The 24,460-nt window shown below is 43.7% G+C and overlaps 1 protein-coding gene across 1 annotated transcript in view; it reads right to left on the bottom strand.

Annotated features, from left to right (window-relative positions):
• Window positions 1-9,886: 9,886 nt before the first annotated feature.
• Window positions 9,887-24,460, bottom strand: part of GRIK4 (glutamate ionotropic receptor kainate type subunit 4) — a 244,864-nt gene continuing 230,290 nt past the window's right edge. Inside the window, exons 22-23 of the mRNA XM_033207192.1 lie at window positions 16,836-16,954; window positions 9,887-12,768 (exon numbers count right to left, since the gene is read on the bottom strand). Of these exons, the coding sequence (XP_033063083.1) occupies window positions 12,412-12,768; window positions 16,836-16,954 (476 nt within the window). The 3' untranslated portion in view covers window positions 9,887-12,411. The remainder of the gene's footprint in view (window positions 12,769-16,835; window positions 16,955-24,460) is intronic.

The following is a 24,460-nucleotide window of genomic DNA, read 5'->3' as shown; positions in this document are numbered from 1 at the left end:
GTCTCAATGGAGGAAATGAAGATCAAACAAGTTTAATCTCTGACCCGCACACTGGCCACCTAGCAGGGTTCTGTCTTTAGGGCAAGAAGGATCTGAAATAATTCATGCTGTTCTCAGCATAGTGTTCTTTCTCCATAGGAGGCTGTCAGCTGCTGAGGGCTATCAATCTGACATACTTCTCTAGTTCTACATAGAGACTAAAATACCATTTAAGTCTTATTCCAACATTTCTCAAATCATGTGGGTATTACCAAGCATGAAATTATCATCTAAAAACTCAATTTGAAAGAGCTGGTTCTTTGGGGAAAATAAGAAAGAACATTTCTTCCTGTTTACTCTGAGATTTGCTTTTTTCCCCCAATAATGTGGTTATTTTGTCTTTCTTAATCTTTAGCGATCAGGCTTGAATTTTCACCTAGTGTCCAATTTGCTCATAAATCTCTTCATTTTGCTTAATTTAAATGTTTTGGCCAACTTCATGGTTTGATAATAGGAAATAAAATTGGAGCCTTAATGATTACTAAGAAGGGAATTTTCATTTCATTTGGAATTAAAAGAGCTGTTAAAGGAGTGGACATCCTGTCAGACAGACTGCCACTGCCTTAGCAGGAGCGTGCCAAATGCAGCTTGATACTATACACTTCTTTATGCTCAGGGTATTCTCCAATAGGATTACTTGAAAAATCCCTCAACTCCATCCCTGCTTACATCCACCTGATTGCTATGCCCCTATTGATTAGCTGTGCACTATTAATTGAATACAGGCCATCTGAGAAGCCCCCAGGTCCCTAGTGTGTTGTTCTCTTGCTGCCCAGCAGAGTCAAGGCAAGTTACCCAGCTCCAATACGCTTCAACACAAGTTGTGTAATAGGGGCCCTGAGACCACAATTATCAGATAACTAGGCAGTAGAGAGTACTGTTTCAGCACTTCCACCTGAGCAGACTTAAACTTAAAAGACAGACAGAACTATAAAAAGTTTTAAAACCCTTTTCTAGTAAGTTTACCCACTGGAGAAAGATATCCACAGCATGGCTATGTAGCCTAGAATTCCCTCCTTGTCCCAGAGCTGGGAGGAAACCCTAGCTGGGTAATTCCCCTTGTGAAGAGAGAGGAGCTCTGGTTTCTTTTGCCTGTGTAGAATACAGTGGGTCCTCTGAGACAGTCAATGGGGAGACTGCCTGGCACCGGGTAGAAGAATGGGACCTGGTTTGAGATCGACTAACCCATTTCTGTTGGGGGCTTATTGGAGAGTTAAAAAAAAAAAAATCTCAGATTCTTTGGGCTTGTCCCAGGGCATCTTTCCTCACCACATACCACTTCTTTCTAAAGAGTATCTCACAACTACTATTCAGCATTTAATCACACATTGTCTCGGGTTAGAAGGCTGCACAAATAGACTTGACTTTCAAAACAGATTGTAAATGCTTCAAGGGCAAGAAATTTGTTTTTATATTTTTTGTGTTCACTCATTTATTAATTGATAGATGAATGAGTGATCAATCCATTCATTATTCCAGCACCTGCTGTACTGAGAGCATTGTGCAAAGTTTGTGTCTCTGTGCTCCAGGGGCTCCAGAGAAGTGTGCTCCCTAATTTCTGCCTCCAGTAGCGCACAATCTTGTTGGATAAGCTTGACGTACATGGAAAGATAATAATGCAGTAGCCTGCAGTAAGAACACAATGACTCAAAAACACATAAAAATGACTAGAAGAGCTGGCGCAGTGGCTCACGCCTGTAATCCCAGCACTTTGGGAGGCTGAGGCAGGCGGATCACGAGGTCAGGAGATCGAGACCATCCTGGCTAACACGGTGAAACCCCATCTCTACTAAAAATACAAAAAATTAGCACGGTGTGGTGGTGGGCGCCTGTAGTCCCAGCTACCCGGGAGGCTGAGGCAGGAGAATGGCGTGAACTCGGGAGGCGGAGCTTGCAGTGAGCCGAGATCGCGCCGCTACACTCCAGTCTGGGCAACAGAGGGAGACTCCATCTCAAAAAAAAGAAAAAAAAAAATGACTAGAAGAAAAAATGTCAATAGTATTTTTAGGTAATGCATTTGGGGTATTCTGTTTATTTCTTCTACTTTTTGGATTTTCTAAATTTTCTGTAATGTATGAGTATTACTTTATTTAGTGGAAAAAAAACCTCAAAGTATACATTGAGTACCAATACAATATATAACAAAAATGTCAAAAAAGCAAATTAAGATTCAGGGCCAAATGAGTCATCCAGAAAGTGACTTCCTTCCATTGGGCCTTGCTTTCTGTATCCTTCAGTGCCTAGGACAGAAATGTGGACATAGTAGGTGTGGAAGGAACATTTTTTGGACTATATAATAAATACTTGTTGAATATCAAGTTTGTTAGTTGATTAATTTGTTGTTACGCCTCTTGTAGTCATATCTTTCATTATTAAAGAAATCTCTTCTATGGTTTTCTGTGTTTCCAGTCTCTTCAATGAGACAATGTTTTCATTTTACATATTATTTCCCCCTTGCACTATAGTTTGTCTCCTCTCTTACATGGCACATATTGGTATTTTTGTCTCCTGTTTTAAATGGTAGTCTGAAGGCAGGCCCCATGGCCTGATAATCATAAGATGTCAAGGGTAGGTTGGAAAAGACTTTTACTGAAAAAGAGACTTTTGAGCCAGGCAGCTGTGTTCAAATCCTAATTCCACCACTGACTTCAACATTGATGCTGACCAAGTGACATATTCTTCTTTTCTGTAACATAAGGAAAATACTATCTACCTGCTATGAATATTAAAATAATATATAGATAAAACAGAGTACCTCATCTGGAAATTATTAAATACTTGATAAAATATAGCAGCTATTATTGTTATTATACTACTCTTATATGATCATCATAATAACAGGTCACCTAGTCTGACCGCTCACAAAATAAAATAATCTCTGATATTGTTAATGTGTTAAGCTATCTCTGAGAACATTAACTCACATCTTACAGTGATAAGGAGCTTGTTAACTTTGTTTAAAGGTTTTTTCTTTCACTGATCGTTATTCTCTATCTCAGCAATACGCACCATTAGTTTTAAGGGCTACAGAGAAGAAAAAGTCTATCACCTTTTCCACATGGCTTCATCCATCTTCATAGCTCTCAGCCGTACCCACAAAGCTCTCTCCTTCCCCACCAATTCAAATGTAGCATTTAATAAAGTTTTATGGATTTCAATTGATAGATTACCTTTGTAGTCCTGATGGCTTGGGTATGGTCCTAATGGTAGGGAAATAAACTAAATTGGTGCACTGACTGTGGGAGGGTCCTTCTGGTTTACCAATCTGGGTAATCTAGACCTCTAAGGGCCTATGTACAATTTTCCTCAACTAGATTTTTATGTCTGCTCACTGAACATTGCTTTCTTTCTCTGGAAGAAAAACCAGAGCAGCTGGTAGCTTATGTCAACTGAATGACTGTCCTGGCTTCCTGGCTAGTTGGTGTGTGCTATACTAAAACCATAAACCCTCATTGCTATTAATAAGAAGAAGAAACATTGTCAGAGAACCTAGTAAAAACTGTTCTTTTAGTAAAAGTCTGTTATTTTTGTTTGTTTTTTGGAAAGAAGGTCTTACTCTGTCACCCAGGCTGGAGTGCAGTGACATGATCTTGGCTCATTGCAACCTCTGCCTCCTGGGTTCAAGCGATCCTCCCACCATAGCCCCCCAAGTAGCTGGGACTACAGGTTCACACCACCAGGCCTGACTAATTTTTGTATTTTTGTATTTTTTTTTGTAGAGACAGGGTTTCGCCATGTTGTCCAGGCTGGTCTTGAACTCCTGGACTCAAGCAATCTGCCCGCCTTGGCCTCCCAAAGTTTGGGATTACAGGTGAGCCACTGCGACCAGCCAAATGCCATCTCTTAAGTCGTATATTTAGCATCACTGATGATTTCTGAGCACTTACAGAAGCAGGTTGTTTCAAAAACTAATGCAAAAGATTAGGGGTGAACAGCGTTACAGAATCAAAGTGATTTGTCTGCTTCAACAACAAAAAGCAGGAGTCCTAGCTCTCAAAAAATCAAGCATATTTGGAACCTTGCCTGGGTTTTCTCCCTTCTGGGATCAGGCGATGTGATGCAATAAAAGATACCCTGAAAATGGAAACAGAGAACGGGGCTCTCATCTTTGCCCTTCATCTTGAAGCTTTTTCACTAACTGTGGCACTCTGGGCAATGTCATTTCACTTCCAGAAATCTTCATTTTCTCTCCTGAAAATAACGTTTAATTCATGGGGCTATCACAAGGATTAAATAAATACATGTTTTTGAGATCCTGGAGAAATGCTGGTTCCTTCCCTTGGTGTCTCTCCTTTTTTGTTGTTGTTGTTGTTTTTCAAGCCAAACACTAACACTTAGAAAAATTGCAGCATTTTTCTAAACTCGTCAAAACTGGCCAGACTTCCCAATATGGTAATCACTCTAAATGCCAGAGCTATAATTTGTTGCCCTTCAAACCATGATGATGTTTCACATTTTAAAAGCAAACCACCAAGGGGAAATGTGTCTGTTTTCCTGGCAACTGAGGAGGAAACATAGATTGATTTTGATGATTTTGGTCAAGAAGACTGCATCTGTTCTGAGCAAGCACCACCTTGCTGGACTTACAGGAAAATGGATAGCCCAGTAACCAAGTTTTGGTAATTTTATTTTGGAGCACAGATCACTTTTTGAGGATAATGAAGAGAGAAGGGAGAAGGCTGATTGATTTTTTCAAAGCTGGCTTGGGAGTTGGAAGACTGAATTCTTCTAACCTGTATAGAAGGCATGCAGGCAGTGGGAAGAAAACATTCCCTCATACCTACTGTTTGGAACCAACTCTGAACCACTCTACACATATTATCAACTCTCTCCCCACTAGGTTCATGCCCAGTAAAGTAAATGAAGTCATATTTTTGTCTGGTATAAATTATTAAGTAGTTCTTCGCATGGTTGCTTTAAATCAAAGGTGTATTAGCATATCCCTGCCACTCAGTTTCACACCTGCTGCATTTTTATGTGCATTTGCTCTCAGTTGAATTTGCCTCATTCATTCATGCATTCATTCATGGAAACCAAATATGTGCCAGGAATCCTATGCACTGTGAAAGATAAAAGATGGAAAAAGGATTTTCTCTATACTTTAAAGACCTCACTCTGGTAGGTGGGAGTAAGGGGGCCAGCATATGTGTCACATATAATTTAACGTAGCAGGTGATAAGGGTCGTTAAAAAAAAAAGGGTTGAGAATGTTCAGGAGAGGGAGAGGTTGCTGTTTACTCCCTTGGTGATGGGTATCAATGAAGACTTCAAAAGGGAGGCGGTATTTAAGCTAGATCTGAAATGTGGGTAGGCTTTGGCAGTGTAGAGATGAATGGGAAGGGCATTCCAGGAGCTGGCAACTTCCAGAGCAAAGGCCCAGCACATGGGACGTGGAGGGTCAATATGGGGCAGTGGGGGATACAGTTTGACTGCTGTGTGGGGTGGAAGGGAGGTAAGAAGTGTCAGGAGAAGGTTGAAAGATCAGCAGGGGCCCAATCGGGGAGATCTTTGAATCCTCTGAAAATAATGATAGCTTTAGCAAATGTGCTGTTTTATTCAAAACAAGAGATGGGCTACCTGAGTAAGAATGTTTCTGAATTCTGTACTTTATTGGCCAATTCAACCACTCAAATTTGAACAATTTCATTGTCTGAGCTTTTTGAAAATGATTTTCTGCTTAAAATGATGAGGTTATTGATAAGAATGGAGTGTAAATGAAAGCCGGCCTGTACTGCTCTGGTTCTTTCTGGCTGTGTTCTATCACACTAGCGGCACGACACTTTTTTCTAGTCACTAATGCTAGAGGAAGTTTCTTCTGCAGCTGATGGAGGTAGAGTGGGAATAAGTTTTAAGAAGTCAGCTCAGGCATCTTATCACTCATCTGGGAATGGGGAAAAACACCTTTTACCTCATGCATCTCCGTATGCGTTCAGCTTAGAAATAAATTACATCAAAGACCATTCAGTGAGAACTAAGCCTCCAAAGCCAGAAGACTAAAGCCAGCAGTGTTACCTAGAAGCACGGAGAAAGGCTGAAGCAATAATGGGAAAAGTCTTCTGTCTTTTGAAAGGAACATTAGGGGCATGGACAGGAACCTGCTACACACACACAACACACACTGATGGGAGCCGGAAAGTCTGTGCTAAACTGCTACACACACACACCACACACTCTGTCACACACACATTACACACTTACACATATACGCACCCACTTGGTGCGCACACACTACACCCACAGACAGGAACCTTTATGTCTCTGCTAAGCTGCTACACACATACATCACACACACATACACACACACACACACACCCTACACTCACACACTGAAAGGAAGCTGTAGGTCTGTGCTAAACTTCTACACACACCACACCACACTCACACACATATACATACCCACACCCCACACCTCGACCCCACACGCACACCTATAGTGACAGGAACCTGTTGGTCTACTCTAAACTGTTACACATCCCACACCGTCAGACAGGACACACACACATATATACACCCACATACCCCCCACACACCCTACACCACACTCACACCACACACACCCTGACACTCATACATACACTTGCACACGACACATTCACATGTCACACACACATATACACATCCACACACCACACACACACATATGCTACCCCACACTCATATACATGTCGCACATATACAGTGGCAGGAACCTGTAGGTCTATGCTAAACTGCTACATACTCATGCACACACATCACACACTCACATCCCATATACATACCCATACACCACACACACACCACACACACACACTCTGGCAGGAACCTGTAGGTTTGTGCTAAATTACTACACATACACACCAGTTTAATTTATATAAGGGAAAAATCAGCAAATAAAAATAACTTCAAGTCTCTCTATACTGAACTATTTCTCATCTGATCCTCTGTAAGAGGGTTTTAAAGTTCTGTCACCACCTGAGCTTGAGGGCACACCGTCTCCTGGTAATGACAGCCTGTGCTGTCCACCTGTTTGGGACTTCTCTCCGTTGACCTTCACATTTGAACAATCTTAGTGATTTAAAATGCTTCTGTAGCCCACTCGGTGCTATAGGATTACAGATGATGGAAATGGAAGTTACATTTTATTATTTTTAATGGAAAAGCTACTAAGGAGCTAATCAGAACAATCCAAGGAGAATACCTTTCCAGGTAGACTCCTTGTGCTGTGACTAACAGGATGGTTAAATGGACTGAAAAGGAAGACAGTTCTAAATGTTCCTGTACAGCAGAAATTTGGACGTTTGGTTCTGTATTAATTTTTACACTGGCTTCACACCTTCGGTCCTGTTTTCTTACTGCTTTCCTCCAATTTTAAAAATCTTTGATCTTTTTTTCTAAAAAGAGCTCCCAATCCACTTCAGACAGTTTCATTGCTTGTTTCAGTTAGCCTTTCTGTATTCTGTAGGGCTAGGCTGCTTGTATCTGCAGCTAATTCCACTAATACAACTTAAAGAAACGAAGGGATGAGACAGTGGTGAGAATCTCTAGTGTTGGCAGCAAACAGGAAGAAGCATCGTTTAAAAGCCAGAATTCCTCAAAAAGGGATGCTGTGGGTAAAAACAAAACAACAGCTATAACAAACTATCTTTTATCAGAGTGGTGCTGAATTCATCAACATGAATGAACCATATTTCACTCCAAGGGCAATGAGCAAGATCTTATTTCCCAGACATAAAAAAAAAAAATTTAATTAACAACCCAAACACGCAAACAGTCCTGCTTCCTCCACCCAACCTTCCTTTGCTTTTTCAACTACTTAGAATCTTGAGCTGCTCTGAATTTCTACGTGGTTAGTATTCCAAACCACACACTCTAGCACTTTTATTGTTATATTTTGTGTGATATTTTTTCCGTTTCTTACAGGTAAGGTTAGTTTTGTCCTTCAAGCAGAGTGTAGATCACTGCTTCTATGTCTTGTTTCTGGCAAAATCTAATGTGGTGTGGGGTGCTAGGTATATACCCTCTCCAGGTCACTTACCAATCTACGGAAAAGTGCCATTGTTCTCTGACAACCAAGAAACAACATTTGATTGGGACAAGGAATACTGAAGAGTGGGCAGGATCTTTAGCTAATTTTCTACAGGAGGATCTTTTGCCCTAAATACAGATGATACAGGGATTTGTAATCCACCATCTGTGTCTAGTCTAACTTGTAAATAGGATCAAGCCCTCAGTTGCTACACCCATCAGTCACAATGCACTGACATGCATTGTGACATGCAAATCCTGGTGACTGAAATATTTATATGCATATGTTTAGTTAACCTACAGATATAGTATATGCTGAATTTTTTTATGACCCTTCTTGGGGCCTCAATTTTCTGCCACTTCTGGTAGAGAGCTTAGTTCTTACTTCATTGCCTTCATAGACTTCTTTCTTTCTTGATCTCAGCATTACTTCTGCTGTTTGTCAAATGCTAACATTCGTATTTGTTTCATTCACTCTCCAGATTTGGAAATTAGTATGAAATTCATAAAACTTGAATGATAATGTTCTAACAGTAGTGGTGGAATTTCTCTTGCTGGATTGCCCTCAAATTACAACAAGCTTGTTGACCATGTAGGCTGTAAAATTTGGATTTTTTTTTTTCCTTTGAAAGCCATATCCAGTAACAACTTTTTCCCCTATGGGAAAAGCCTTAGGAGAGCAGACCATCCCCAGCCTCTGAGGCAAACCTTAGGATGGGCAGGTTGTCAGTTCCTGAGGGCACTCTCTGTTTGGCCACTGTGGGGAGTCGCCTGTGGGGAGAAAGTCACCATTCCCCGAAAGGCAAAGGAATTACTCATGGCGCTTTAATTTCTCTTTGAGAAGATCCCATAGGAAGCATTAGCTATAAGCAAAATCTTTATGAAAGGATTCCTTCTCTGAGTTTTCCAAACAGGTCTCTTTGTTATTACCCCAAGAGAGCTGACAACTAGTCAGGCACTCAAATCTCCCTTATCATTTCCAGACTGTTTTACCTTGCTGTGAACATCCCGTTGGTGGGAGGACCACAAACGGTCTCTCAAGCTTCTCTCAAACCACCAATCTGGTGTTTCTGAAACGCCCCAGCCCTTTTCTGGCCTTGTGTACTTGACTCCTACACCACGGGGAAGTTCCCCCTTGGATTCCAAAAGAAAACTAAACTCCTTGGAATCCAAAACTAAGAAACTTTCACAGAGTGGCCCCAGGTGGATTGGTTATCATGATATTTCAGTCTCACCTAACCAATAAGAGAGCTGGCTGGCATGTTCCCAGGAAGAATATTCTCATATGAGCAGTGGATTAGAGGAAGCCAAAAGATTTTCGGCCCTCTCCATGCTCACCTTACACTCTACCTGGTTGCTGAGGTAGAGATCTTGTGACGGTTGGGGCCCTGCAAAGCAATTAAAAGAAATAAAGCAAAGTATTATATTTTAATCGATGTAATCTTCAAGCTCCCAGTGGAATCTGGGGTGATATCTGACTAGAGTTACCCTAGGTATCAATAGATGACTATTCTGTGAAAGTGCATTTAGGAAGACAAAACCTTAGGAATCCTGAACTTCATTAACATATGTATCCGTTTTTGGGGATGGGGGGCGGATTGGCTCTGGCTCCTAGGACTAAAAATTGAAAGAAGCCACCTAGACTTTTCTGGGATGTGAACAAAGAGCCAAAGCGGGTGGGGGAGTAGAGAGGGAGGTGGAGAGTGGGAGAGAGAGAGGGCAGGTGGAGGGGAAGACACAGAGTGAGTTTATGATTTTATTTGCTTTTCAAGTCTAGTACCTGGATATTAAGACACACTAAACCATACTTTCTAAACCCAAACAGCTTTCATCCATCACTAACATTTCAGGGTTTGTTTCTGTTTTATTGTAAATATTCCAGTTGAAGAAAGATAAACAGACAAGAAAAAACTGCTTTATACAGTATACAGAGTCAGATAGAAAATACAGAATGGAAAAGAAAGCCAACAACCAACAGATAAAAAGTGGAGACAAACCAAGGAAGAGTACTAGCTGGTTGCAAATTCACCCACCAGCTCGAGCAAGGTGCGGCCCTTGTCTCAGCAGCTAACAGAAACCATCTAGTCCTGGCAGTCTTATCTTGATTCCACACGGAGAAAGAAACAGACTATAAATGATGCATAGGGACATTTATTTCACTAATCCATTAAAAAAGGTTTGCTATTGATCAAGATAGCCTGCTCATAAAAACGAGTTTTTTTAAAAAACCACCCTTCCCGCCCCAAATGTGATCTGACAGTAGGAACCACGTTGTCAGAAGCATGAGATGGGGCTGCAGGTTGGAGCACAGTGGCACCATTGGGGTCTGTTGTCAGCCGGCCTTCGGGTGCCCTTCCCACCAAATCCATGTTTCTCCACGAGGATCAAGGCAAGGTTTAAAAAAAGACCCAGGTGTCTTGCACAGCTTGTTGTCATTTGATGGTTAAAGAGAAAAAAGATAAAGGATTCAAATTCATGAGTGAGGTCAGGTGAGGACAAAATGAGTGTCCCTCACAGGAATAATCAGGGTACCATTTGGCCCCCAGGACGGCAGCCCTAACTAATTGTCCTGGCATAAAGAGGATGCCAACCAACCCAAATGGCAAAAACATGAATTAAGCTCGTCATCTTCCAAAGATGTCTTTATTTTAGTACATTTGCAACAGCGACAAAAGTGAGGACAATTCCATTCAAGGTGGTGGCAGCGGTGGTGGAGGTGGAGGTGGTGGTAGTGGCTGTTTGTTTCTCTCTCTCTGAATTTGCTAAGTTTACAATCAGAAATTGCATAGAATTTGTTTTTCATCAGCAAATGAGAACTCTCTGCGTGAAACTCTTAATTGGTGAAGTCAAGCAAAGGTCAAGCAGCTGCAGAAAGCCTCACCCCCTCCCATCACATGTGTGCTCTGGACCCTGCAAACTTCTCACATGGAGAGCAGTCACTAGCAGTCACCTGGTAACCTGGACAGCATCAGTAACTCCTATTTGGTGGATGGAACAGAAGTTAAATGCTTTACCTAAAGTCATACAAGGTGGGGGGCTACTGCTCAAGCTGAGGTTAGGACTCAGGAGTTCCTGGTTCCCAGGACTGTGTATTGACTAGGAGACTCCACCTCTCTCCCAGGAACCTAGCAAATTCTTGATTACTTAAGGTCTTTCTATTGAATAAATACACACACGCACACGCGCGCACACATACACACACGTACACTTGCACCCAGGTCTCACATCTAAGTAGCAAGAAACTACCCAAATCCATGATAGTCTTGGGGTTCTGGCTTCATAGGCAGCCACTGAGTTTGGTTGAAAAGAGATGCAGTTGACAAAGTATGCACCATACCAACGGGGTGGCCCAGCCCTTCCTCCTCTGTGAACAGCATGTTCCACGGGAAGCCAAGGCCATGGTATGGGAAAATTCTATCTACTCTTTCCGCTCCTTAAACGAAGTCCTAGGATACTTTGTGCATTCTGTTCTCCTCCCCTGTGTCTTCAGAGACTACATTCACAAAAAGATCAAATCAAACACAGTAATAGTGAAAGTCAGAAAGAGAAAGGGAAAGAAAAGACAGATTAACCCTTGACATCCCAGGCGTTTCAAGGTCTGAGTATACGATGAGTTAATTGCTTTTTGGCATCTAAAACTTTACTTCAATGCTTTTGAGACTCTCCATCTGACTCTTCCCGAGACCCCTTCTCTTGTGCTCCTGCAGGCCCCCAATCACCATACAGAAAGGAGAGTTAAGCACCTGAAATCGGATGCACTGGTAACGCAATATCCCAAAAATTCAGGAAGAAGAAGAAATGGGGATTATTTAGGCTTCCATTCCCTAACCCAGCCTCCCCCTCCAAAAAACACAAAACAAATTAACAGAACTGAGAAGATGACAAAGAAGAAAAGGAGAGGAGGAAAGGGGAAAGAATATTAACAAAAATATACAAATCCAGAAAAGAAAAACTTCCCTGTTTTTTTTTTCCGTAAGAACTAGACCGAGGGTACATTGGCCTCTGACTAGGGGGAATTCAGCTGATGATTCCACCAATTCATTGGACTGGTCTGGGTAGGGACCCCCCCACCCTATACGCTGTTATTTTGGCGAGAGGGAAAGGCCCGCTGGGAGAAGATGTGTCTTTGTGCCCAGGAGGGAGGGCCGTCCTTTGCCACTTGGGTGCAACGTCTCCGGGTGGACCCCGCTGCCTGACCAGGCGCGGTCTCTGGCTGGGGCGTCAGGCTCCTTGATCTTTTGGAAAAGTGACTGGCTCCGAAATCCGGAGAGGTGTCGACGCTGTACAAGTCCCGGCTCGCGGCTGACAGCAGCGCCCGCCCCGCCCCTCCTGCCCCGCCCGGCCTCCGCGCGTCCTGTGGCCGCCGGGACTACTCGGGCTCGCTGCTATTGGTGGTCTTCTCCCACTCCAGGCTCTCCTCGCTGCGGGCGGGCGACGGCCGTGCCCGCAGGCCCTGGAAGCGGCGGCACTCGGGGCAGACACGGATGTGCGTGCAACCGCGGGCCACCAGAGCGGCCTCCTGCGCCAGTCTCTGCGCCAGCTGGTCGGGCTCCCCTGCCCCGCACAGCTTCCCGTTGCTGAGCGTCGCCGTGCCCCGGGGCCGGCGCTCCTCGGGTATGGGGGGCCGGGGCGGCGGGACTCCGGCGCGCCGCCGGCGGGGGTGGATACTGTCCTGACACAGGATGATACTGCGCAGCTCGGTCACCATCTCCTGGCAGACGGACACCTGGAGGAGAGAGCGAGGTCAGGGCCCAGCCTCTCAACCAGACACCGCGGGCCCCCTGCTAGTTCGCTGGGATGGGGGATAAGGGGGACAGCGGTCACAGAATCGTGTCATCTTAGGTATGAAGATAATAAAGGCCTTTCAGTCCATCTCCTCACTCAACTCCCATTTAATGTCCAAACACCCTCCATACCATAATATTCAAGAGCCCCACCAGCTGGTCTCCAATCTTTGATGAACACCTTCAAAGCCAATGATCTCCTTTTTTTTTTTTTTTTTTGCACATTTCCATTAAATGCTGCTTCCTTTTACCCAGCTAACAATTTCTGTCCCTGAAATTTTCATTCATTGATCTCAGCTAAATTTGGACCTTGAAGCCTACTAAATAAATAATTCCTCCACCACATGTAAGTTTCTCAAGTATCTGAAAAGGCTACCATGTCTCTATGAACATTCTGTTCCTTAGGCTGAAGATTCCTGTTTCTTTTAGCCAACCGGTTATAGCTGGAGATGGATGCATCCTCATGATAACAAAAACAAGAGGAGGGTAATACAATGCACAAACAGTATATAGTATGTATCACACCCAGTGGGTCTGGGGCAGACTTGAATGCAAACCCACTAATATTCCTGTAGCAATATGTATGTACACTCACACCGTGTGAGTGTGATAAAGGCCACAAACATCAGTCAAGCGAAGTCACCACTGAGTGCATTTGCATCACACTTACAAGGAACTTGGAACTCTCCCAGCTTTTTAGGTTTCAGAACTGTGGATGAAGAATACAGGAGAGGGCTGGGCACAGTGGCTAACACCTGTAATCCCACCACTTTGGAAGGCCGAGGTAGGTGGATCACTTGAGGTCAGGAGTTCGAGACCAGCCTGACCAACACGGTGAAACCCTGTCTCTACTAAAACCACAAAAATTAGCTGGGTGTGGTGGTGTGTGCCTGTAATCCCATCTACTCGGGAGGCTGAGTGAGGAAAATCACAGAAAGCTGGGAGGCGGAGGTTGCAGTGAGCTGAGATACTGCCACTGCACTCCACTCCAGCCTGGGCAACAGTGAGACTCTATCTCAAAAAAAAAAAAAAAAAAAAAGAGAATACAGATGGGCCTGTAATTTTTTGTTTGTTTGTTTGTTTAGACAGAGTCTTGCTCTGTCGCCTAGGCTGGAGTGCAGTGGCGCGATCTCAGCTCACCGCAACCTCCGCCTCCTGGGTTCAAGTGATTCTTCTGCCTCAGACTCTCCAGTAGCTTGGATTACAGGCATGCACCACCACACCCAGCTAATTTTTGTATTTCTTAGTAAAGACTGGGTTTCACTATGTTGGTCTTGAACTGCTGACCTCATGACTTACCCGCCTCAGCCTCCCAAAGTGCTGGGATTACAGGCATGAGCCACTGTGCCCGGCTGATGGGCCTGTATTACTACTATTACTATTATTATTATATCCATTTCACAAATGTGGAAATGGAGGCTCAGAGAAGTTTTGCATATTGCCAAAAATGGACTAATAGCTGACTCTGGATTTGGACCAATACCTATCAACTCCAAGCCCGCACGTGCTCTGCTGAGTGCTCTACTCTGAGTTGAAAGGACACTTTCCTAGACCATATGGGAGCAGAAGTCCTCAGTTCTTTCATGTTCTTTCTTCCAATTCTATAAATGGGACAGTTGTTCTACCATAACCAAGTCGCTAACACAGCATTGACTCTTTATTTTAGTTAGCTATTCGGAGTGCTCTTAACTACTTGTTGAGTTTGTCAATGTACTTCCAGACCATGGGTGAGCTTTGGGGAGAATAACAAAATGTGAAGCGGCTATAGAGAGGTGATGTCCCTTAATGGAATATGGCCTACATTAGTTTTCCCGCCTTGGATTACAGGACCCCATCACACCCCTACAATTGTTAACCAAATAGCAGAGACTCTTGACAAGTCACTTAACCTCTCTGTGCTTCTAATAATAACTACAATAAAAATAGTACCACCTGCCTAATCTATTACATGTGACAATAATATAATAATGTAGATTTATTGACTGTCTACTGTGTGTCAAGCACAGGGATAAAAGACACAGTGTTTACTGCAGGCAGCTTAACCTCTAGTTGGGGGCTGATACCAAAATAATTGCAACGTGGTATGTAAGTGGTTCATGCCTAGGTTACAGCAGTGTCAAGAAGGAGGAGGATGACCAATTGCTGAGACACAGCAGGAGAGATGAGGAAGGATTCACGAGGAAGGGAACACTTAAACTAGGTCTTAGGGAATAAGTAAGACCACCACCTTTTAAGGGGTGGGCAAAAGGAGAAAGCCAGTAAAGCTGGAGAAAGCAACACGAGGGGAACCAAGAAGCTGGGTGCCATGCAAGGCAAGGGAAGAGGGATTCTGAAAAAAAGTATCCCCATCAACAAGGGACACACCAAAGTCCAATAAGGCCCCATAGATTCTCTTTGGTTTGGTCCACTGGGAGGGGTCAGACCTTTAAGCACTGGCCTTTCAGTGCAGGGGTAGGGAGAAGCCAGGCTGCCCTGGGTTTTGGACCAAATCGGGGGTGAGGAGATAGAGACTGAGAGTCTCTCAGCTGGATCCCCTTGGTTTGGAAGAGGAGAGGGATAGAGCAAGCAATAGTAATCTTCCTATTATTTTGAAATACGGCAGACGCATTCATAATTGTGGATTGGAGAAAGAGCAGGCAGAAAAAAAATACGGGGGAGAAAGGATAATCTTGGAGCAGCTGAGGAAAGACAGGATCAAGGAAGAGACAGCAGAAGGACTGAGCTATCTGCTGCAGCTGCAGGGTGGCTGAGCTGTGCGGAGATGTTTAGTGGGTGTTTTTTTTTTTTTTTTGAGGCGGAGTCTCGCTCTGTCGCCCAGGCTGGAGTGCAGTGGCGCAATCTCAGCTCACTGCAAGCTCCGCCTCCCGGGTTCCCGCCATTCTCCTGCCTCAGCCTCCCGAGTAGCTGGGACTACAGGCGCCCGCCACCTCGCCCGGCTAGTTTTTTGTATTTTTAGTAGAGACGGGGTTTCACCCTGTTAGCCAGGAGGGTCTCGATCTCCTGACCTCGTGATCCGCCCGTCTCGGCCTCCCAAAGTGCTGGGATTACAGGCTTGAGCCACCGCGCCCGGCCTAGTGGGGTTTTTAATTCAGGGCTGGCCACTCCTGATTTCTTGGGAGATGGGAAGTAAAATGAAGCTCTATGCATGCAGAAGCAGAGGAGCTTGAGGAGTGGGCAACAGCATGGAAGTCCTACAAGGAGACAGCAAAGGGGCTGAGCACAGAGGACCAGGACTGGCAGGCAGTGTTGTGTTAAGGCTCCATGTGAGGCCAGACTCCATAGACTTCCAGGGGCGCTGTTTGTCCTGCTGTGAGATATTTCCCCAGTGCCAATTAGGAAAGGTTTTAGGAAGATTCAGAGTTGGGAGACTGAGATAGAGGCTAATGTACCTTTAAAAAAAAAATCTAATAATGCAATTCACATGTAAGGATGTATATATCTTCCCTGGGGTGGGTTGGAAGAAGAGCAGGATAAAGTCTTCTTCCCTCTTCTCAAACTGTTGAAACTGGGTAAAGTTTATATTAACCCTGTCTCTAAGCCACAGCTGGGGAATTGAACTTATTCAAAATCCCCGAGAAGGGAGATACAATTCTTGGATTCACATGAGTTGGGATATCTCTAAGGATCTTTCCCTGCAAGGCAAAAACATACTCAAAATGGAAGGACTGAGGTTGCCTTCTCCGTAGTAACCTGGTACTTTCACCTATTTTTCTCAACTACATCTTAAATGATAGTTCTAGAAGGCTTTGTTGTTCATAAAAGCTTTTTCACATGCGTATTGGCTGGGCTGTTTCAAAGAAAACTGAAGCCGGGAGATGTTAAGTGCCCCTTCTGTAGCTGCATAATTACTAAGTAATGAAGCATTGATCCAAATCCCCTCCGCTGGGCACTGGGATTCTCTTCGCTGCACTTCCTGTGGGAAGCATCAGAAATGACTTTATATGTGCATGAGTCGATGAACTTCACCCCATCTGCCAACACTATGGATCATACCCCTTTGAAAGTTTACCTCAGTTGTTTCTGAGTGTCTGAGAGTCCATAAAAACTCCAACATAGCCATGAAAATGGCCACGATTAAGCCACAAATAAGAACCACAAAGATTCCACCAATATTCTCCATTCCCAGGCCTGTAAGAAAGTGATAACAAATAAAAAATATTGTAAAAGATCAGAAAGACACAATCATTGTATCAAAAATGCTAAAATCATTTAAACAAGAACTTGAGTATTGTAGATGCTCAAGTAGACACCCATGAGTCTACTGACATGTAGACACCCAGTCCTTGAAGATATGTAATTATTTATCTGGAAAAAAATGCAGCATAGTTGAAATAAAATGGAAGAGAGAGATCTTGCCATCAATCAAGGACACTGGCAAGAAGCCTACCAAAGGGTGTCTGGGGCTGGGAGGTGGGGACCTTTTAAGAAAAGGGCTCAGGCAAACTCTGACAGCTTATAGAGAGAGACATGACGCCAAAATACCTGTCAGTTCTAACAGTTTCATAAAAGTTTTACTCAATCTTCCTAATATTGTATTTATGTGATATAAAAGCAACTGTTTTGACCAAACCATGGATAGAAAAAATTCTATTTACCTATCTTTGTCAACATGTTTCTAAAATACTTATTTGGAAAGTAAAACTTTCCTTTAAGACTTAGCTCAGAGGTCACTTCCTCCAGGCTGTCTTCTTTACTTTTACCTGACTTTTAGTGATACTACTTTTGTGTTTTACTAATAATATCTTGTTTATCACTATTATGCATAAAATAACACACTAGTTTATATATCTGGATTTCCCACTACACTGCGAGTTCTTTGAGGGGAAGAACCATGCCTTGCTCAACTCTATAACCTCATAGTCATGGTACCTGGCCCATTATAGGAGCTCAGTAAATGTTTGTGGAAAGAATGAGCAGAAAGAGAGAGGATAGAGAATTCCAGATGTAGAGGGCTGCATTACCAAAAGCTCTGGACCCATATGTATTCCTTTCTAATTAAATTTGGTTTGAAATAATGGTAAAACGTGACAGCTCTGGTTGAGTGCTCCAGGCTGGTCATAAAGGAAGACGGCCCAGACTGTACTGAGTGGTGTCTAAAGGTTGAGTTTAGCCAGGTGTGTGTCTCAGGAGTAGGGGTAGGTTCCAGGCAGAGGAATTAACCTGGGAGGCGGAGGATGCGGTGAGCCAAGATTGTGCCATTGCACTCCAGGCTGGGCAACAAGAGTAAATCTCCGTCTCACCAAAAAAAAAAAAAAAAAAAAAAAAAAAAATTAGCCAGGCATGTAATCCCAGCTACTTGGAAGGCTGAGATAGGAGAATCACTTGAACCCAGGAGGCGGAGGCTGCCACTTGATCCAAGATCGTGCCCTGGCACTCCAGCCTGGGCAACAGAGTGAGACTCCATCTCAAAAACAAAAACAAAAAACCGAAGAAAATAGGACAAGGGCCCCTTTGCAGAGGGTCTCACATTCCTCTTGTTTCTGTAGAGGTGGTTTTCTTTCCCCTGTAGGTCTTCTTCTGCTACCTGTGTTCCAGCTGTGCCCCCTGCCTCCCTATCAGTCACCTCCCTGGTCCTCCTCCAATCTTCTCTCCACTGGCTCTCTCCCTCAGTACATTCACATACTCATGTCTCTCCCTCCTTAAAGACAAAGAAATCCTCCTTACTCTCTCCAGCTCTGTCTAATCCAACACTTCTTCTCTCCTTCCATGGCCAAGGATTTTGAGAGTTGTCTACATCAGAACTATTTTAAGACCTTCTAAAAGCCCTTAAAATCACTTACATTTGGAGGACCCATCTCACATAAAAGTAGAACAAAATGCACCCACATCTTATGTTAAATGCATTTAAAAATTTTTGCTTCTGATATTATTGAGTGGCAAGATACAGTTAACTTAAAATTGGCTGTGATTTCTCAGCAATCATTGCACATACATACAAAAGAATGTTGCAAAATTAAAAATATAACCAATACATTATTTCTACATGTAATGAAGTTTTTACAAATATTAAATTTAAAGATTAATGAAGTTGAAACAATGTTACATTTTGGAGATATTTAATTAAACATGTCTTAATTTAATTTTGCAGTTTCCTTTTTGCATTCTGAAAGCAGTAATTTTTTTCAGACCTCAAACATAATTTGGACACTCAAAAAGCTTTTAAGCTCCAAGTAACTCTGTCTATGATATCTAAAGGAGAAAATAATTCTGTTTTGAATACTCTTTTGTTCTTGCTATTCAATCTTCATCTCATGCAATTTTGTCTTGCACCACTAAAACCACCCTTGCTATGATCACCAATGAACATTTTGTTTCCAGCCTAATGGAAATTTTCTAGTCCTAATCTTGCATGACCTTTGTTAGCATTTGACATCGTCAGTCACACCCCCATCTTGGCATTTTATAAAGCCACTGCTTATCACTCTCTTCCGATCTCCTCAATCTCCTTTGATTGGCCTGGGGCACATTTTCTTCTCATTTTCCTGCCTTTGGTCTCCTGCCCCTCCTCCATGTCTTGGCTATTACCAAATCCTGCTGATTTTGCCTCCTGAATATTTTCAATTTCTTACCCTTCTCTCTATTCCTCCTGCCACTTCCCTAGTTCAGGCCCCCACCATCTCTTGCTTGGACTATTGCAGTAGCCTTTAAAACTATCTCCCTCCCTGTAGCCATTTCCTCCTCAACTCTGCACACTACACAGTTGCCTCACTGATCTTTCTGAAATGCAAAATCTAACTGTGACACATTCTCACGTAACACAGAATTGTTTATAGTTCCCAGCACACAGCATCGTTGCTCCTACCTTCCATACCTTTGCTCCTGTTAATTCCTCTGCCTGGAACCTACCCCTACTCCCGAGACACACACCTGGCTAAACTCAACCTTTCCTTTAAGACTTAGCTCAGAGGTCACTTCCTCCAGGCTGTCTTCTTTACTTTTACCTGACTTTTAGTGATACTACTTTTGTGTTTTACTAATAATATCTTGTTTATCACTATTATGCATAAAATAACACACTAGTTTATATATCTGGATTTCCCACTACACTGCGAGTTCTTTGAGGGGAAGAACCATGCCTTGCTCAACTCTATAACCTCACAGTCATGGTACCTGGCCCATTATAGGAGCTCAGTAAATGTTTGTGGAAAGAATGAGCAGAAAGAGAGAGGATAGAGAATTCCAGATGTAGAGGGCTGCATTACCAAAAGCTCTGGACCCATATGTATTCCTTTCTAATTAAATTTGGTTTGAAATAATGGTAAAACGTGACAGCTCTGGTTGAGTGCTCCAGGCTGGTCATAAAGGAAGACGGCCCAGACTGTACTGAGTGGTGTCTAAAGGGGACTGAATACTGACATGGGCAATTCACAACATGGCCTGCCTGTGTTGGGTGGGGGTATTGGGACAGTTATCAACAGGCATGTGGTCTGCACTGGGATAATTTTTATTAGATCAGAGAAAGCTTTTGAGGGAGCTGAGGTTTAACAGGAGGCTGGTAGAAACCATGAGTCACTGAAACACCCCACGGTCTTTCTTTCCCAGCTTCTCGCATTTCAGGGCCAGCATGTTAATCATGGGTGTTGGCTCCAGAGTCCTGATTCCTGGCTGAGCGGCCTCCTCCTCACAGAAGCAAGGCTTGTATACCATTGGTGCCTTGAGGAAGTTATTGGAAAGAGGAAGCAAGAATAGATTGCTGGCAGAGTCAGAGTTGAAAAACAGATGGAGTGGGGAGTGGGAAGGGAGAGTTCGGAGAGCACAGCAGTTCCATTTAACACTGTCATCAGTCATTCTCTAGAAGTCAAATGCCTTCCACAGCACATCGACATTCATCAGAAGGGGCCCTTGATGTGAACTCCCTCCAGCCTACAAGGCCCACGTGGCACTCACAGATGCCTCAGCACCGGCAAGGGGGACTGGGACGCCATCTAGTCATCTCTTCCCTTCCCTTCTTCAGATGGGACCACGCATAAGCCATGCAGGCAGATGGCTTTACAAACTGGGACTTTCTCCTGACACTTGAGTCTCTGAGCCTCAGCTAGGCCCCAGCAATCAGCTGCAGTCACTGAGATAGAATCACGCTCTCCCCACAAACTCCTGGTTGGCTAAATACTAACTTTGGTGTCACCCGCAGACTGCCCACAAATATTTTGCCCAAAAAATGATAGTTCACAAATGCAAATGAATAATGTTCTTTGTCTCTTGAACTAAGAACGGGAAGGGCACCCTGGAAGAGGGCAGCTGTGAAGAGATGTGAGTCTCCACCCACCCGCTTGCTCTTCCTTTGGTTCTGTCTGGCTAATAACCACTTTTTGGATTCAGGTACACTTGTGTCCTAGAGTGTAAAACCCTCACATATCTCCACGAAGCACTGTGGAAATCCGCAACTAAAATACAGAGGGAAAGCTCCTTTTGAACAAACAGTGAGGGAAGGCTGAGAAAAACGGCAGAGACCACAAAAGCCATGGAGGCAGGTGCAGAGAATCCACTCACACAGAGAGAGGACTGACTAGTGCCACGAGATCCCGGCAAGAGACAATGTATTTGCTCTTTGACCTTGGTCAACAGATCTTGACTGAGAAGCTTCCATGAGCTGGGCACTATGCTAGGTGCTAAAGCTCTGTGCCACACTGGCTCATCAAGAGCACTGGACAAGAGCATGAATTCTTGGACCCATAAGGCTTTCAAGCACTTTCTATTTCAGAACTATATTCACCTATAGCCAGGCAAGTATATCAAATAGTCCGATCTCCAGGGACTTATTATTGTAAACAGCAACTTCATAAACTGACCTACATGACCTTCCCAGAAAATGCAAAGTGATTCATCATGTTGAAATGGTAAGCTTGACATTTTGTCTTGCATTCACCAAGGCATCTGGTGACTAGACCTAGCAGATTCTGGAAAGAATAATGGGAGAAAAGTAGGCAAAAGGGACTCAAACCCGAAGAGGGATGGGAGAGGTATTTGATAAATTTTGCAATTTATCAAAACATGAGCTATGGGAGGGTGCTTATAATCCATCAAAATATGAGCTCAAATATCTCATTTTTCATTTGCTATCTCATTCAATTATCATTAAAAACACCATAGAGAAGGCCCATTGTCCCCACTTTACAGTTAAAGAAACAGAAATTCAGAGAACTTAAGTTGTCCATGTTTTCATAACTAATGTGAATTCTAGATCAATTTGATTCCAAAGCTAATGCTCTGTATAAATATAAAGCTGATCTTTATGAGTGTTTACTCTGAGCAAAGTTAGCATGCTAAATGTTTTAACTCAATCCTTACAGTTACCCTGTGAAATGGGCACTACGCTTACCTGCATTTTCCTGACACAGAAACCAAGGTACAGAGGAGTTAGGTAACTTGCCCAAGGTTCCACAGCTGACAAGTGGAAGTGCCCAAATCTACTGAAGCCAGGCCCCCCTGCCGGCCAATTCCACACCACCTCTCCCAGTCACTCGGCATCCACTCACGCTGCAGCGGGGCGATTACAGAACTCAACTTGGCATCCTAATGACTGAACATATTCCTGGGAACCTCTAGAGGGACACAGGGCAGGGGTAAGGGGGTCTATGTGTGAGCTACAGCTCAGCTTATAAAATCCCCTTCTGTCCTTCAGAACATGACATCGCATGTTTGAATCGATGATTTGTTGGCTTAATCTTGGCCCAGTTTCCAGACAACAGTGGGCTGAAGTCTTAACAATTCTGACCTGCTTTGTTGCAGACTCATGGGGCCACCATTTGCCTCTGTTGTGATCATGGTTTCTGGAAGTCCCTCTGGAGTTTCTCTCTCTCAAAAATAGATCTCATTTGATCAGAGAGAGGCTTCCTCCACGGCATCTCTCGGAAACACTATCTAAATTCCCACATTCAGGTTTCCAGCCTCAGCTCTCTCCAGAGAAACCAGAGAACCAGGATAACCACGCTGGACCCCATGAGAAGAGAGAGAGAGGGAAGCATCCCCGGGGCCCCTTCTACCCCCATCACTCACCCCCACTCTTGCTAAGATGTCTCACACTTCCATTCCCACCGTGCCAGACAGCAAACTTCCTGTTTTCCAAGGGTTCTGTGAGTCCATGCCACTGGCCTCTTTTCCATTCTTGAAAGGGAACCCTGATTTTCACAGCCTGGGGGTGTATTTATGTTCCTTTGAAGCCCGATTGTGAGCTCGTGTTTTTCAAGATAAAGGTATTTAATTTCCTCGGAGTTCACCAACCACCTTTTTGTCTAGCAATTGTTCTGCAAAGACTTCAGTAATCCAATCTCCTTGAATTGGGATGCCGGCATCTGTGAGTGGCTAGCGATATTTCTTTTTATAGCAGCTAAGTGAGAAAATAAATAAATAAGTGTTTTTTGAAAAGAAAAGGCAGAAGAAAATGAAACAGCTTGGAATGGAGCCTGTTCCTTTTTGTAATCTCCAGTTTTCCACAGGATCTGCTGTTTCATTTTTTTAGCGAGGTAGGGAGGTGGACAGTCACCCAGCTATGGGCAGGGAGACTCAGAGGGGGCGAGGAAGCTAAGGGGTAATGTTGTGGCTCTTACCAGAGGCAAGCAAGACCTGGCAAAAAGACTCGGGATTGGTGGCATTATCACGATGTTAGGATTCTTCTCTGGAATTTGGCAGTAATGTTTGAGCTGTAATATTGGATTAGAAGTGGGGTAAGCACCAGTTCCTTTTCTTTGAAATTTCTCGCATTTTAATAGGATAACAAAGTAGAAAAGGATTATGTTAGGCACTGGCGTTATCGTCTGGTACATTCTAATTAAAACTGCAGCCACTCTCAGTTTCAGAGGTCTCCGAAAAACAGACCCCACTCATAGTTTCTTTCACCTCTATCCCTCTCTGCCCATTCCATATTTCTCTCCTTCCTTTAGGCACACGTGAAAGCCAACTGATTCAAATTCTAAAAAACAAAGATCACCTAGGAGCTGCTTGGGAAAGTGGGTGAAAGCTACTGCCCTCTGTTCAGCCTGAGACACAAGAAAAACAATGTTCCTAGGTCTCAATTCTTGGTGAACACTTAAAGACGTAAAGCCCGGGTGCGGTGGCTCACACCTGTAATCCCAGCACTTTGGGAGGCCGATGGGGGCAGATCACTTGAGGTCAGGAGTTCGAGACCAGCCTGGCCAACATGATTATATCCCATCTCTACTAAAAATACAAAAATTAACTGGGCGTGGTGGCACGCACCTGTAATCCCAGCTACTCAGGAGGCTGAGGCAGGAGAATTGCTTGAACCCAGGAGCTGGAGGTTGCAGGGAGTCAAGATCGCACCACTGCACTCCAGCCTGGGTGACAGGATGAGAATCTGTCTCAAAAAAAAAAAATGATTTAACAGAAGAGATGTTTGGGTCATGTTGGTCCTGTTTTTCCAAATCCCTTGGACAATGAATTACACACCATAGTAAGTTTGACAGTTAATTTACGAGAGAGAGAGATCAAGCAATGGCACCTCCCGTTTCAGGCTAGTGCTTCTTACTTGGTTTGGAAGAAGTCACATGCAGTTTCACTTGGCCAAGAAGCCTCTTAGCCTCTCTGAGTAATGTTTGCTTGGGCTGCAGCCATGGCACAAATGGGGCCACCACATTAAACTGGCACTAGCAGCTATGGCTGGGACAGTAGCTGAAG

The sequence above is a fragment of the Trachypithecus francoisi genome, unplaced genomic scaffold (assembly GCF_009764315.1).
Source record: "Trachypithecus francoisi isolate TF-2019V2 unplaced genomic scaffold, Tfra_2.0 Lachesis_group8, whole genome shotgun sequence".
Classification (NCBI taxonomy): Eukaryota; Metazoa; Chordata; class Mammalia; order Primates; family Cercopithecidae; genus Trachypithecus; species Trachypithecus francoisi.
This window is presented reverse-complemented; position numbering and strand designations above follow the sequence as displayed.